Source organism: Hypomesus transpacificus, chromosome 15 (assembly GCF_021917145.1).
Source record: "Hypomesus transpacificus isolate Combined female chromosome 15, fHypTra1, whole genome shotgun sequence".
In the NCBI taxonomy this organism is placed as follows: domain Eukaryota; kingdom Metazoa; phylum Chordata; class Actinopteri; order Osmeriformes; family Osmeridae; genus Hypomesus; species Hypomesus transpacificus.
In genome coordinates, this window is record NC_061074.1 from 1,871,769 (window position 1) to 1,888,097 (window position 16,329).

The 16,329-nt window shown below is 45.3% G+C and overlaps 1 protein-coding gene across 3 annotated transcripts; it reads left to right on the forward strand.

Moving 5' to 3' along the window:
* Positions 1-3,706: 3,706 nt before the first annotated feature.
* scn2b (sodium channel, voltage-gated, type II, beta) lies at positions 3,707-12,546 on the forward strand. Of its 3 annotated transcripts, none has more exons than XR_006957204.1 (7): positions 3,707-3,793; positions 4,269-4,358; positions 8,128-8,294; positions 8,647-8,863; positions 9,119-9,314; positions 9,799-9,865; positions 11,043-12,546. XR_006957204.1 is itself a non-coding variant. In XM_047036172.1 (6 exons), exons 2-6 carry the CDS (start codon positions 4,274-4,276, stop codon positions 11,044-11,046), a joined length of 669 nt encoding a protein of 222 aa, XP_046892128.1. In that variant the 5' UTR covers positions 3,707-3,793; positions 4,269-4,273; the 3' UTR covers positions 11,047-12,546. The 3 variants fall into 3 exon arrangements, 1 of the variants encoding a protein (XP_046892128.1); XR_006957205.1 differs by lacking the exon at positions 11,043-12,546 and adding an exon at positions 10,915-10,973; XM_047036172.1 differs by lacking the exon at positions 9,799-9,865.
* The last annotated feature ends 3,783 nt before the right edge of the window (positions 12,547-16,329 follow it).

Below are 16,329 nucleotides of genomic sequence, written 5' to 3' on the forward strand. Positions count from 1 at the left end.
CACACTGACAGGCGCACACACAGACACAACACACCACTGAGAACAACTGGCTGAGACTCACAAAACGTGTAAGGAACAAGTGTTTAGATGAAGATCACAGCCAGCCTGTCTCTACGGGACTGTTATGAAGCACCACTCTCAGGCTGAACGAGCAGCCTTCTAATCCTGCATCACCTTTAACCCTTCAGAGAGAGAGAGGTGGGGGTTTTCAGTTCCAAGCGGCAGAGGGAGGGACTCAAATCGGCCACAGCGTGTGCAATCGCAGGCACGGAGGACCCGACAAATATTCACGCACAGCTGGATGGACAAACACACACACACACAAATTCACACACGCAGGCTCCCTTACTCACACATGTACTCGCACTTGCACACACACAAACACGTACACACACATACACACACACTCTTGTACCAGTACCACATCCCCCTCCACCCCCACCTCTGTGATGGAGCCAGACAGAATCTGAACAATGCAGGTAATTAGAGAGAGAGCAGCATAATGTGCACCTATTATTACTTTCAATTAGTCTGAATGAAGGGAACTGGAAAGAGTCTTGTAATTCAGAAAAGTGTAAAGTTTTAATTCATTCCCGTCCAAGCACACACACACACATTATCTCACACGCACGCAGGCACACATGCTCACACACACACATACACATACACACCAGCCCTCCTTGCTGCTTACACTGTTGATGTGATTTGCATATGTTCTGCTTTTATCTCTCACATGCTCTTTTTGTCTCGGTCTCTCAGACTGTCATTCTCTCTCTCTCTCTCTCTCTCTCTCTCTCTCTCTCTCTCTCTCTCTCTCTCTCTCTCCTCTCTCTCTCTCTCTCTCTCTCTCTCTGTCTCTCTCTGTCTCTCTCTCTATCTCTCTCTCTCTCTCTCTTTCCCTCTCAGATTCTCATTCTCTCTCAAACCAATCTTTTTCTCGTTGACTGTCTCTCCCACTTTGGCCGTCTCAATATTTGTCCGTCTTCTTGTGGCCACCCTCTATCAGACTCTCCAGTGAGCTGTTCTGACACACAGTATCAGATATGATAGCTGCTGAAGACTGCTGGTGCCAATAGTTAAACACAGGCACACACACACATACATACACACACACAAGCTCTCAGTGGATCCTCACAAAAAACTCTCATGCCAAAAGTGTGTGTGTCTGTATGTGTGTGTATGTGTGCGTCTGCAGTTTGAGCCATTACAGAAAGTCACTCCTCAGCAACCTCCAACCTCTCCCTGTTTATGGTATGTGCTCACTGCAAATAAATGTGTTTGTGTGTGCATCTCTGTGTGTGTGCGTGTGTGTGTGTGCGTGCATGTGTGTGTCTATGTGTTAATGTCTGTATGCGTGTGTATGTGCATGATTCCTTATGGAATATGCATGAGGTGATTAGGGAAAGGCTCATTTATTCCAAATAAATTATTAATAAATTGACAACAGAACGACACAGATTCAGCCCAAAGATCTGACATGGTCCAACACTGCCACCTGGTGGTGACAGAGTGACACTGAGTGTTTTTATTTTCTTTATTTTTCATTGTCACTTCTTGATCCTGAATGGAAATTCAAGCAGCACCCTCTCTCATAACCATTGTAGGGTCGCAGGTGAGATTGTCCCTGTTAATTGAGGGCACCTTGAAAATGAGTAACGGGTAGAAAAGTAAACACTACCTAATGAGTTTATTTGTTCATCCTGAATGACGGAATCTGACTGACTCTTTATAATAATAGTGGCATTCCGACTCAAGTATGATGTAATACTGATTGATATTATTTACATTGATTCACATCAGAGAGCACCTTCTTTTTGTGCAGCAAGGGAGATCTCCACAGCTGTACTGCTTGACATGACCTGAAGAGGGTGGCAGAAGCCAGTGTGAGAACTGTTGCCTATAGAAACTGTACCCAAGGAAGAAGATAAGAACAAACACAGTGAGCAATGTCGTTTTATTGATTCAACTGTTTATACAGTATCTGTCAAGCACAGAATGTGTATATTGACTGGCTTACCCATTACTTTCTATCATGATTCTTCTGTCTCGATATCACACCTATCCGGTGTGAGGCGCTGAATGGTTTTATAATGATACAGCAAAAAGCACAGCCTACAGAACATTACAATGGTCAGTTAATGTGTTGGCAGATGATAATGAACCTGTTTAGATAAGGTTTCTCATGTCTAGATGATTAGGAGTTACACTCACAGCGAAGCATGTAAAAGCACACATTGCTCATCGTGTTACTTTGACTGTTATGCATACAAAACAGTTAAACTATCAACTGTCTGACTTTGCTAATGGCTTGCCGAGTACTCTGTAAAACATCTGTGTTTCTGTGTACTCACGAGTAATATTATGGGAGGTTGTCGATGATATGTCTTCCAACTCCATTAGTGCTAAGAGTTTTCTCTCCGGGTTAAACAGGGTTATGTCGTGAGGAGGAAAGATACAAGGAGACGTCAGAGAGCACTTAGGAAGGAGGGGGTAGCAGGAGAGGAGGAAGACCTTTTGTCTGTCTGACTGTCTGTCTGACTGTGTGTCTGTCTGTCTGTCTGACTGTCTGACTGTGTTTGTGTCTGTCTGTCTGTCTGTCTGTCTGTCTGTCTGTGTGTATGTGTGTCTGACTGTCTGTGTGTCTGTGTGTCTGTGTGTCTCTCTGTCTGTCTGTCTGTCTGTCTGACTGTCTGACTGTCTGACTGTCTGTCTGTTGGAGAAATTGAAGATGTAACACATTTATCCTGTATAAGAATGATTCTGTGTTCTCACACGTATCCTCACACACTCGTGACACATATCGCACTGAAAGTCAGTCCCCCCGATCTTTCCCCTCACTGGTACTCGATCACAGGACCTCTGACTTGCAGCATGACTCCTTACCAGCTACATTAACAAACAGCTATAGCACAGGTTGCCTGTAAACATACTTGAGGAGAGTTTACCAATCGACATCGGCTACACACACACACACACACATGATCCTTGTCTCCCACACACAGACACACACAGCTCAACCTCTAGAAGAAACCTTGGGACAAGCAATTTAGTGAGGAAATCTAATTAGTCCTCCATCATCTATATTGTGGCAATCCATCGACATATCCAGGGGCCACAGCACAGTACCACTCACAAACAAGGTTGTCGTACAAAAGGGAAGATTCTTCCTCTGTTGAGGGAACGGTGGTGCCTGGTCCAGCTGGGCTCTCTGGGCCCTCAGCACTTAACATGTTGCAGTCCAGCTCCTACTCACTTCTGTTGACCCCCCCTTCCCCCTCCCCCCTTCCAGACAGGGAAGGCTGGACCGCCTTGTATGGTTTGGCGGCACTCCATTAAGCTCATGAGCTGCACCTGGGCAGCTCGTTGTCTCCCTTGGGAGCGGCACCCGGACATACCTGCCTCTGATCACCTGACCCAGGGCTTACAGGTGCCGCTGCTCAAGGTGCTGACTGGAGGGCTGTCCATGGTGCTGACTGGGATGCTGTCCATGGTGCTGACTGGGATGCCGTCAATGGTGCTACGTACGCTCCTGAGTTGTCACAATTTCCTTTTATTTGCATCACTCACAGCTGGTAAATAACTGTATTTCCTGTTGTCCCCCTCCCTCCTTCTGTGCATCCCGCCTTCCCTGCTCTGCTATTATATCTGAGCACTGAAGAGAGGAGGGGGGCTCGGGAGTTTATTGGTTGAAAGCAACGACCACAGTGTTTTTTCGTGTTGTTGCTTGGAGCTTCACTAGCTAATAGCTTTATCACAAAAAAATTACAAACTACAGCGGTAACAGGAGAGAGTGGTACAGTAGGCTATTCTTATTTATTTTTCCTTGTTAGTGTGTGTTGGTGATTGTTGTACGCGGGTATCTTTGAGTAGCCTAGCCTGGTACAGTATCCTTGTTGAGGTTTGTGCTTCTGCTTCATGGGCTTGTTCTCTGAATGTGAGTCCATGATCCCGCAGTTTCTGTAACAAATCAAAAAGAAACATGCATAATGTAGTTTTAAGCTTCAGAGGCATGCAGAACACAAAATCATAAAAATGAAAACAGGGAGAGAAGACGCCTAGGAGGGAGTAGTCTACGAATCAAATTCGCTCCCGCCTCCATTCGTGAAAACCTCAACCATAAGATAAACTATTCATACGGCTACAGACACTGCCAGCCATACCCTGCCACAGAAAATATGACAAATATGATATATTTTTTAATATAAAGCTAAGGTTAGACGATATTTATATATATTTTTATTAAGGATTATACGTTTTATTTCCAATAGATTAAATGACTTTCACAGCGCAACAAGAACCGAAAAGGGGGATGCCAGCTATCCGCTTGAGCATCGTGGGATTTATGCTTTTTATGATGGGTAAGTAGCCTAGCTAAAACAGCCAGCCAGGCTTTCCAGGATTTTAATTTGGTAGCGGCATGTTTTTTTTATCATCACGGATGAAAAGTGGGTTTCTAGATGTGTGTGTGTGTGTGTGTGTGTGTGTGTGTGTGTGTGTGTGTGTGTGTGTGTGTGTGTGTGTGTGTGTGTGTGTGTGTGTGTGTGTGTGTGTGTGTAGCCTAGCCTTTGTGGCTGTGTTTGTGTGTGTGTGTGTGTGTGTAGCTTATGTGTGTGTGTAAATAGGCTATTCCTAAACTACGTTTTTCTTTTTCAATTTGTTTTCTAACGAGGAGCTGGCCGTCTAAAAGTCTCGGAATTTTTTTATGTTGGTAGCCTAGTCTCAAAACCGTTTCTCGAGACACCGGTTATCTGCGCGGCCTCTTCAAGTCCAAAGCCTGCAAGCTCAATATCTATCACCAATCAATGCAACCACAAGAGACTTGCGCTCGTTGTAACATGGAGATAAACACAGCAGCTTAAATCAAAACAATAAAAGCTTGACCTAGTTCTACTAAACTACAACGGAGACAGCTGAGTAGGCCTAGCCAAAATTGTGTCGATACATCCGTGTCGATACATCCGTGGCACATCCGCGGCACATTCATCTATTTACGACTTTTAGTGATTTATTTGCTTGGATACAGTCTACAGTAGGCCTAATAGTCTTTGAACCATCACCCAGATGGACCGATCGCAGCTCCAGGTTAATAATATGATGTGTGTGTGTATGTGCCAGCAGGTTCGGAAGGTGGATGATGCTGTGATATGAATGGGCTATAATCAGAAAATATCAGATATAGTCCCGCCTAACATGCAACTGGACCGTGAGGAGGCACGCCTCACCGGTAGCGTCATCATTTAGCTCTGACAGTCTAGTCTGTTCGGTTTTCGCCGCGGTCGGTCCTAATCGCCTTCCTCCCCTGACGGAGGAAGTCTCTTGCTCCAGTTTTATTTTTATTGTTTAGGCGCGTCATAAACAACGCTGTTGCACCAACCATTTGCAAACACTAGGAGGGGCACGGACTCTCAAATGACATAGACCTAACAGTTGATGTGATCGCATCTTCCCACGCGATAAAAAAACATGATTTGTTTCCATGACAACGGATGATTGCCTGCATTTTGGAGATGTGACGTTGGTAACCTAGGAGATGTGCTTGAATCTTATGGTGCCTGCAACAGAACCAGATCTGGAAATGGATTCCAACACAGGCCACAAATCCCACCAGTCTACAATAGAACCATCTGAATCATTCAACATAGAACAGTACAGTTTAATCAATAAACTTAAGATTCCCTATAGAGCCCGACAGTGTGAGATTCATTTGTTCCATATAGAATCCCACAGTTTAAGATTGAATCCTGAGATTCAAGATATTGCTCTTTCATATTTATACAGCTGCAGTTTGAAACCCTGGTCCTTTCTGACCTAAAGCTTGTGAGTTTGGAAACGGTAACCAGTGTTCAAATAACCCTAACCAGACTCTATGACTTGAACCATTTAGACAAACCAAGATCGCTTTTGGAAAGTTTCACAGGCTCCCATTTCTTTCCATATCCATACACAAGACAAAACACAGCATCAAACTCATATCATTGATTTTAAACTTGAACTGGTAATAAAAGATGTTTGTGTCTGATGTGAACCAAGGCCCTCAGAGTACAGTGTGTCTTGATGACCACCAGGGGGCAGACTGGGGAAGTAAAAACGGTAGCTGTGTGTGGATGTGCTACCGTATGACAGCAGGTCCCATACTCGACATATGCAGTGATGGTGTCTGATGATGTCTTGTTATGAACTGAGTGAGACTTCCCACCCCTTACACACACACACACGCTCACCCACTTACTTCCACGTGCGTCACACACACTCTAAATGTTTGTATATCAACACAACAAAACACACACACTACCATCTATAATCTATCTTTAATGAGTTATGTTTGTGTGTGTGTGTGTGTTCATGTGTGTGCGTTTTACCTATGTTATACAATGACCTTGAGCATGGCAAATGGAGCCAGGATGCTGGAGAGGATGAGAGGGTGGGAGGGGTGGAGGAAGTGAGTGTGGGGTGAGGAAGAGAAAGAGTGAGGGAGGGGTAGCCATGGAGGAATGGAGTTGGGACAGAGAGGGAGGGGCCAAGGGAGAGACAGAGGGAGGGGTGGAGAGACGAGGCGAGGGAGGGAACGTAACAGGACAGAGAGAGGGAGGGGTGGAGGGACAGAGGCAGAGATTGCTATACTGCAGTATTTCATGTCCTGTGAGAGCAGTTAAGAGTCACAGCAGTGTTTAAGCCTCTTCCTGCTCACATCTTCTGTGTATCTCAATACTCTGCCTCTCTGTCGCTTACAAGTCCCACACATTCATCCTATATATATATATTTATATGTTTTTAAGTCAAGTAGCAGTCTGCTAGATACAACTGTACAGACAGTTGTGTAGCGTTACTAAGATCACTGGCTGTGATAACTGGTTAGCTGTTTGTGTATATGTTAGTTAGTATTAGCAGGCTAATTGTTGTGCTAGTTGATGATCATCACTGCTGTTGGCTACCTTGGCATGAGAAGGGGGAGGCTGGTCTATCAGTAACATAGCATAGCTAGCGCCAGGCATACTGTGTTAACCGCTGACTCTGCATGCACAACTGCTTAGATGTGTGTGTGTGAGGTCTGTGTGTGTGTGGGGGGGGGTTCCCGACGCCCCCCCTCCCTTCCTATGAGCAGCAGCAGCTGTACTGCAGCACGATACGAGGGAGGGAGAGAGAGAGAGAGGCAAGGGGGGAGACTGCAGCAGAAGTGGGAACTTGTCCAGAAACAAACACTGCACACTGCAGAGAGAGAGAGAGAGAGAGAGAGAGAGAGAGAGAGAGAGAGAGAGAGAGAGAGAGAGAGAGAGAGAGAGCTGAAGAGAGAGAGACTGAGAGGGAGGGGAAACAGGACGAAGGGGAGAGAGGGAATGGTGCAGAGCCCAGCTTACAGACCCAGCCCAGCACACACACAGTCCATATACCTCTTAGCAGAGTTTATGCACACTCAGTCCCTCTTAGCAGACTTTATGCACTCTGTGGTGCAGCAGTCCTGAGGGTATGTAGAGAGCAGAGTATTCATCCCAGGGATCTGTTATGTATCATATTACCTCTGTATAAGTGTTACCAATCATGGGATAATAAACAGGTTATGGTCAATGCATCAGTGTTTAGATGACTATTTAACTTTGACTTGAACACACAACTCTCTTTCACACATACACACACAGCATTCACACAACATATATACAGCTCACAACACACACACACACACATAGCTCAGGGCAGATGACTGCATGGCCAGTTTTGCTACAAACAGTTTATAGAACTTCCCCTTGTCTGTGTGTCTAACTCCCCTAGCATCCAAACTGGGGGTTCTGCTCATGGTTCTCATGTTCTGGTCTTCTTGACGTTCTTGCTGTTGTTGCTGATCCAGTCAACAGTGGCGATGCTCTGTTCTTGTGTTCCGTTTTAAGGCTTGGGATCTTAATTATCTGTTCTTAAGCTGTTCTCTATCTTGATGTTTGGTTCCAGCTGTACCTGACCCAAAGTAAAATTGGAGGTTCTATTATTGTGTTCTGGTTGTAGCATTGGCTTCAGTACTTCTGTTCTGATGTCCATGTTTATGGACTTAAAATACACATGTACTTATTATTGTTGGTAAAGGCTCCTTTAGACTTTCTGGTATTCTAATGTTTGTATGTTTTGGTGGTGTGGTTCTAGTCCGTCCTGGATCCAGCATGGACGTTCTGGGTCCTCAGCAGATCAATGCTCTGAACGGAACCAAGGTAAAGATCACTTGCACCTTCAACTCCTGCTACAAGATGGAGAGCAGCAAGTTTGTCATGAACTGGACCTTCCAGGAGACTCGTAATGACACAGAAGAGATGGTAAGGGACCAATTACCCTTTGACCCCGAGAAGTGATTCCTGGCAAGCCTTACCCTGAAACCCTAAATCACACCCACCAATAAATATATCCTGAAGGTCAAATGAAGGTTAGACTTTTTCTCTTTTACTCTGCCTCTCATCTTATCTTCCCCTCTCTCTCTAATCCCTCTTTCCCTCTCTTCCTCTCATTCTGTCTCTCATCTTATCTCCCCCCTCTTTCTCTCTCTCTCTCTCTCTCTCTCTCCCTCTTTCTCTCTCTCTCTCTCTCTCTCTCTCTCTCTCTCTCTCTCTCTCTCTCTCTCTCTCTCTCTCTCTCTCTCTCTCTCTCTTTCTCTCTCTTTCTCTCCTGTAGTTCATGGCCTACAACCATAAGAAAGGAATGCTGCCGTTGCGAACTGAGCGTTTCGGTGACCGGGTGGTGTTTGCCGGTAACCTGGACAAGAACGATTTGTCCATCACGCTGTCCGACGTCCAAATGGAGGACGAGGGAATCTACAACTGCTACGTCCGCAACCCTCCAGATCGTATCCAAGGAAAGGGATCCATCCAGCTGAACGTGGTGACAGAACGTAGGGACACCCCTTCCTTAGTTCATCCCTCTCTCCTTTATGAATCCGTCCTCCATCCATCCATCCTTCCAATGTTTCCTTCATTCTGTCTGCCCCTCTCTCCTCCCCCTCACTGGCTTGCTGGATGTGTGTGCATGTCTGCCCGACCTGGACAGGATGACTCAGTTCTATCCACTCGTTTACTTATTGATGAACCTGCCAACCCCTCTCTCTCTCTCTCTCTCTCTCTCTCTCTCACTCATTTTATCGGTCCAGTTCCACCTCCCCGAGACTCGACTATCGCCGTCGCGATTGGGGCAGCGGTGGGCGGGATCCTGGCGTTGCTCATCCTGTCGATGGTAGTGGTGAAGTGTCTGCGCCACCACAGGAAACAGGAACTGGTGTCAGAGGAGCAGAAGATCGAAGAGGAGGGCAAGCTGGACCCGGAGGGAGGCGCCGAGGAAGGAACCAAGTGAGCCATTCTCAGACTAGACATCGGTCTGACTAACGAGTCGGTCCTCCTTCATAACCACCCCACTGTTTCCCTCTTTCTCCTCCACTTTCTCCTCCTGGTGTCTTTCCTTTTGTAGGATAGCTAGCTCCCAGAGATGTTCCCCCCTCTGCTCCACTGATGTCTTTCCTAGACTAACTCCCAGAGATCTTCCTCACCTTCCTGCTTCTTCTCCTCTGCAGTCTCTTCCTCATCCTTCTTTCAAACCCTCCTCTTCCTTCCTTTCTTCTCTGCTCTGCCTGACGTCTTTTGAGATTTGAGTCATGAGACTCATCTTCCTACGACTGTTTACGCCGCTGTCCACCCTTTCCTGCAGCTCTGACTCCAACACCTGCAGGGCTGTCATGGGGGATAGATACATTTCACCAGATGTGTCCAGATCATTCTAAATACCAAGTCAATCTCAAGCTTTTCTTCTTGTTTTTTATTTTATTTTGTGAACCAGACAGTGATAATCTGATTGGTCCTGAAGTCCCATGCCTCGGCAGAGCTCCGCACCCTTCATGACACTGGTAAACATCGCTGGTGGGCTGTGGTGGTCATGTGATCCCACTAAGCCAACCAGGAGTAACTTTTCATCTATGTTCTCATTAATATTTATTCCCCAATTTGAAGGAGCAAAAGTCTGGATTGAATCAGAGTAGACACAGCTTTACTTGGAATACAGGGACTAGCCCAACTACAGTTGAAAGTGTTTCCTCAACCTTTCTATAGTTTACATAAACTTGATTCAGTAATAATCAGATGTGCACAGGAATCAATACAACAATAGTTTTCGTTCTCAGTATTCCAAGTGTTATCGTAAAACGTTGCTCTAATTTAGTTAAGTTTGCTCCTGCAAATTTGTAGCTGCAGTGTTTCAACTTCCTGTCTGTATCTGTCTTGACTGTGTGTATGTTCCAATTAGCAAATTAGGGCAGAACATGATATCAGTCCCCACCAATCCTAATATTTTAGCATGATAAGACCTGCCCAAATGAAATTAGTTTTGTCCACTGGGGTGCGGTTGGTAAGATGTCTGGGTCCCCCCTGTGCATTTGGAACATGTAACACAAGTCAATATTTACTTCTGACTTCCTTTTTCTCTTACTATTAAGACTGCTTGGTTAGTAGAGCGCTTGTGTGTGTGTTTTTAGGTTCATCTTGCCATGTGAATGTGTTGGTATTTGTGATTTTGCATGTGGCAGTGTTCTCCTGAACCCTGTACAGCCATGAATCCTCTAGTAGTAATCATTTTAGTAGACAGTAGGCATTGTCCCCTTCGTCCTCATACTAGTATTGCAGTTGCTTTTATTGAATGTGAATATTTTGACATGTTCTGTTTTCCTGTTTAGTTTTCTTCTTCCTCCTTTGTCAATATCTAAGCAGACCTGTTTCTTCCTGTTCTTCCTTCCTTCCAACTCATCATCAATCCATCAACCCATCCTTCCCCTGCACCATCCATCCGTTCCTCCCTCCCTCTCTCCATCCATCCATCCATCCTCCCCTCCCTCTCTCCATCCATTAACCCTTCCCTCTTTCCATCCGTCCACCCATCAATCCATCCCTCCCCTGCCTTCAGACATGCATACTCCTTGCCTGAAGATGTATAGTGAACCTTGCTTGACTCATCACCCAATCACCAAGCTCCTGACCTCTCCCACCTCACCCCCGCCCCTCCCCTCCCCCACTCTCCCCTCCCCCTGCCAGATGAGATGACTGCCATGTGAAGCCCCAGCCGCACTGCCGTAGACGCCCAGTCCTCCATCTTGTTTCTACTGTATGTGTGAGAGGAGGAAGATGACAGACTGGTAACCAGGTTCCACCTACAGCCTTCTTCACCATCTTGTTCTCTCTCTGGGTCTAATACAATGGAGAAAGATAGTGGATAGTGTGTGTGTGTGTTTGTGTGTATGTGTGTGTATGTGTGTGGGGGGGAGTTGTGTGTTTGTGTGTGAAACTAGGTGTGTGGGTTTGTCTATCTAGTCTTCTCTGGTGACTCAGATGTTTGAGGTACTTTACATGATGGTCTCATCGCTGCAGCCCATCCTGCATTGCTTGCACACACACGTTGTCATATTTAAACTATCATCACATATACTGTCTACTGTTACGGATGAACTCTAAATGTATTTTATTATGAATGAAGACGGAAACATCCTCGATCAAGTTATACCATGCATTAGCATGATTTACTATATCACCTTGCGACGGACCACAGTCTGGCCAGCATGGAATCAGGCCTCCGTTGTTTTCATGAGCTATGATGTACCGTACTACCAAAGGAACCGTCTGTAAAGTTCATTTGTACTGCCAGGAGCGACTTTTTAACCTCACTTCCTGAAACGTCGAAATCACGCATCATGTTTGCCCAATAAAAGGCAAGGCTAATTATCAGCATAAACCATACATAAATCAAAATATAGAAACTGAAATATTATGACAGCCCTATGTTCACCACAAAGAAAAGTATTAAAATCTACTACACAAACTAGTATTCACCAACAATATAGGCTGCATTTATCACAAATACAAGTTAACATTCAGCACAAATAAAAGTGCTAAACTTCACCTAATATATAACTATAACTTAATAACTTTCACCACAAAAAAGGCTAGCAGTAACTCCAAAAATAGGCTAACATTTATCACAAATACAGGCTAACATTAACCTTAAATACACTGCTTTGGAATCGTCCTAATTTAATTATGACTAACAATATTTGCAATGTGAACGACAATGTTTCGTCCAACAAACACTTTGAGCATGATCCTACTAGCCTAATATAAACGGTGCTTTGAAAATAACTAGCCTTGTTGGGTATCACTTGTTGGGTACCACAGTACATCTGTGCCCAGGAGCTCCTACCTCTGGACAGTCTCTCCTGCTAGGAACAGTCTCTCCCACTATGAACAGTCCCTCCAGCTGCGGACAGTCTCTCCTGCTAGGGACAGTCTCTCCTGCTAGGGACAGTCTCTCCTACTAGGAACATTCTCTCCTGCTATGAAAAGTCTCTCCTGCTAGGAACAGTCTCTCCTCCTAGGAACAGTGTCTCCTGCTAGGAACAGTGTCTCCTGCTAGGAACAGTCTCTCCTCCTAGGAACAGTCTCTCCTGCTAGGAACAGTCTCTCCTCCTAGGAACAGTGTCTCCTGCTAGGAACAGTGTCTCCTGCTAGGAACAGTCTCTCCTCCTAGGAACAGTGTCTCCTGCTAGGAACAGTCTCTCCTCCTAGGAACAGTGTCTCCTGCTAGGAACAGTCTCTCCTGCTAGGAACAGTCTCTCCTGCTATGAAAAGTCTCTCCTGCTAGGAACAGTCTCTCCTGCTAGGGACAGTCTGTCACTTAACATCCAAAGGTTCCTGTTCTTCCACAACATTCCCACTCATGAACCCGTTTCCTTTATATTTTGTTGATTTTAACTGGTATTTACATTTTGATATTGTTGCTTTTTATACTATTGTGAATGTGAATGCTGTTATTTTGTGTTGGAAGTGCAGTAGATGCCATCAGGACGTTGTCGGGCTGGTTTCAGTTTAAGGTCTAGAACTTGAAACAGGGAATCTTGGTTGTAATATGACTGGCATTCATAACAAGACAGCAGTCTGTGGGTCACCACCAAACCAGTCACAATTCAACTTTACAATCCAAAGTTATGATGGTAAAATCATAGATTGTAGTCTATTGTCATGTTGCACAAGACGCACATCCTGATACAAAGCTTTATGGAAGGTGGGTTATTGAGATTTGTAAGTTTAGCAGGGTTAACATGGCTAATTAGCTTCATGGATGGGGTTGTTGAGCTGAAGTGAGTTGTCTGTAGGCCAGTAAGCTGACCCTGGGAGGGTGGGTTCAGCTTGGTGACAGGGTAACTATGGGAAACAGTACCAAGCATATCTGACATGGTTCTGAAACATTGCTCTGACAGTCCAAATACATGCCCTCTTACACTCCACTCAACATCCAATCATGCTTGTGCTGCACTGTGTCTATTTTAGAATATATATAAATATAATCATGTTCGTATTTTGAAATAAAAATTATTCAAGAAAAATGTTTTCCTTGTTTTCGTTTTTGGTAACTGGGCTTAGGACTAAGGTTAGTTACAGTGGCTGTCGTCCCTGTGTACTTGACTGTATTTCCACCAAAACTGTGCATCTTCCTGGATAATGCAAATGCATGCACATAACAGCCAGGCTAGTCATCAGCTATCCTTCAAATAATATTTACATTGTAATCCAAATTCTTCTACAATGACACCGCACATTCTTATGCTATCCCTCTCTCGTGTCCCTTTACCATACAGTGTCTACTGTATTCCTTATCCAAACTTATATTTACTTACACATAACTGCTGCGGACTACTAGATTGAAAGTTACCTAGATTCCAGAGACACTACTCCCATATTAAACAACTTATGTCCCACAACTGCTTGTGGCTTTATGTGGTTATAAATTGCCTATCTACACTCTAAACTGAGAGAATCCTGTCTAATGTTGAAGTACATTATTACAGTACATTATTACACTCACTGTTAACATTGTACCTTATATTCATTTAGTAGACACTTAACTATTTATGTCCCAATAACACACTGCAGTATTGTTGCAATGAGCTGCAACCAGTAAACATACCAATTAACACAGTTGAATACTAGACTACTGTCCCATTAAAATACAACTGCTACATATTCAATACCGCTATCAGTTGTAACAATAATACTATATTAACTACCGTTATAGAAAAATTCAGATTAAGGCCTATGCTTTTGGCATTTGCTGCTTTCTTTGTTAGTGACAGTTGAAGAGAGACAGGAAAGGCAGGGGAGAGAGAGGAGATTACATGAAGTAAAGGACCTGGTCAGGAATCGAACCCATGGCCTTTGCGGCAAGGCCTCAGCCTAAGTGATACGCAGTCTTTCCGGTGACCACAGTCGAGTTAAACTAACAGTCTCTGTGAAAAACTGCAGAACACACTATCAGACTACTGACATCGTAAAGTCCAATCCTAAAAAGAGCAGCTCACTGTAAAGGGGAAGGGGAAAGGACTGCAGTTCTATGTCATATTTAATCAGCACAATAAGGCTCGGGTTGACATTGTCGTGTCAAATTGAAGTTTGACGCAGAAATAAATGACGTTTAACGACAGTACACCACACCTCCTTTAGGCAGAGTGCCAACAAAACATTGAAACACCTAACAATACATTGAACATGCAACTAAACTCATGGATCTCACAGCATGCCCAAGTTAATGTTCACACAGTATGTTGTCATGTAAAACAGAACATTTAGACCAATAATCAACGTACATTATATTTGACATTACATACATCCAAAGCAACGTGCAAATGGAGTGTATAGATAGTGCAAATAGTGCACATAAATAGTGCGACTTAAACTCCTGTCAGAACTCACCAGCTTTGTCGAGGCAGGACAAGGAACCAACCCTGTGACAAACTGAGAAACGGCCGTCCCGACCCGGACAGACAAAGTGAAAGAGGAGGGAGAGACAGTAGCAGGACAGACCGAGGGAGAGAGAGGAAGGAGAGAGACAGAAAGCATGAGAGAGTGAGAGGGAAGAGGTGGAGGAGGCGTAGCAGAGAGCTGCAGAGAGAAAGCATTCACGTCGTCCTCCACTTAAGACTGTCTGGAATGTGTTCATCCACCGGCACGCTGCTGGAGAGAGAAGAGGGGGATGGGGGAGGACGAGATGGAAGTGAGTGAGGAGCCGTGGTTGGTGTCCAGAGGGCATAGAGAGAGGATGGGAGGGAGGGAGGGAGGGAGGGAGGGGCAGTTCTTGCCGTTCCTACTGCATATTCAGGGACTGGTCAGGGTCACTACTGAAGTCGCCAGGCAGAGCTGACTGCTTTACTGCACCATGTGACTGGGACCGATGGGGGGAAGGGAAATACAGAATAAATCTAGTTGGTGGTGAACCCATACGGAAACTTTCTCTCCTGTACTGTACTTCTCCTCTGTACTCTTCCTCTTTCATGTATTCCTTCCTTCCTCTCCTCCTTCTCCTCCTCTCCTTTACACTGCAGGTTATTACGGGAATACCTTTCTTGGCCACCGCCCCTGCCCCGCCCGGCCATTCCTCCCTTCTTCCCTCTCCTCCTCAATCCCTTCCTCTTTCTCCCCCCTCCTCCCACATCTTTACCCCTTTCTCCCTCTCCCCCAACCCTTCCTCTTCTCTCTGTCCTGTGATGCTGCATTATATCCCCCAAGGTCACATTGCCAGGAGAAGAAATAAGGTGTGTGGGTGTCTGCCTTTGGGTACGTAGTATGCATATTCACGCATGCGTGCGTGCTTGTTTACGGGTGTGCGTGCCTGCGTGCCTGCGTGCCTGCGTGGGAGAGTCATTAACAGTGGCTCTGTGGGGAGGGGTGGGACGATAAATCAAGCTGCCCCACCTGCCACCTGGCTTGGGTCCCTCATATTGTTAGACTAGTTCTTCCATACAGCTGCATTCTATGTGTACGTTAGGCTTGTATTTAATACTGATAAAATACATTGTTTAAAGGGGCATCTCACTTGATTTTCAATTGACCAGACTGAGATTCATTCTTCCACGCATAGTGCCTCCAGTAGGACTCTCAACCTCCCCAGCTTGTGAAAACGTCCTCTTAGCTCCAGTAGAGGGACTTCTGACCTTTGACTCAACCCTCAACCCCCATCAACCTGACAACATGGCCTTTCAATCTCCTGCTCCACTCAACTCCTCACCCTTTGTGAGTCTCTTCCTCACCCCTCTCTCTCCTTCCTCACCCCACTCCCTCATAGCTCACCCCCAGGCATCAAACACACCGCCAATGGTATGAGTCATCGGACCCTCTCTCGAGGGTGGACTAGGAGGGGAGGGGGAAAGGGGGGTGGTAAGGGGGCTCAGAGGGTGAAGAAATTGTACCACGCAGAATTGACTTTTGTGTATAATTTTTTCTTTCGCCATTTGCTTTTTTCTATCCATGCTTTCTAAAATAGTTTATCAGGCTGGAT

Bases quoted from the DNA above. Each gene is read 5' to 3' on its own strand.
- scn2b (XM_047036172.1), top strand. From the start codon at position 4,274: ATGACTTTCACAGCGCAACAAGAACCGAAAAGGGGGATGCCAGCTATC. The intron at 4,359-8,127 runs GTAAGTAGCCTA...GTGTGGTTCTAG, and splicing joins ATTTATGCTTTTTATGATGG to TCCGTCCTGGATCCAGCATG. The intron at 8,864-9,118 runs GTAGGGACACCC...TTATCGGTCCAG, and splicing joins GCTGAACGTGGTGACAGAAC to TTCCACCTCCCCGAGACTCG.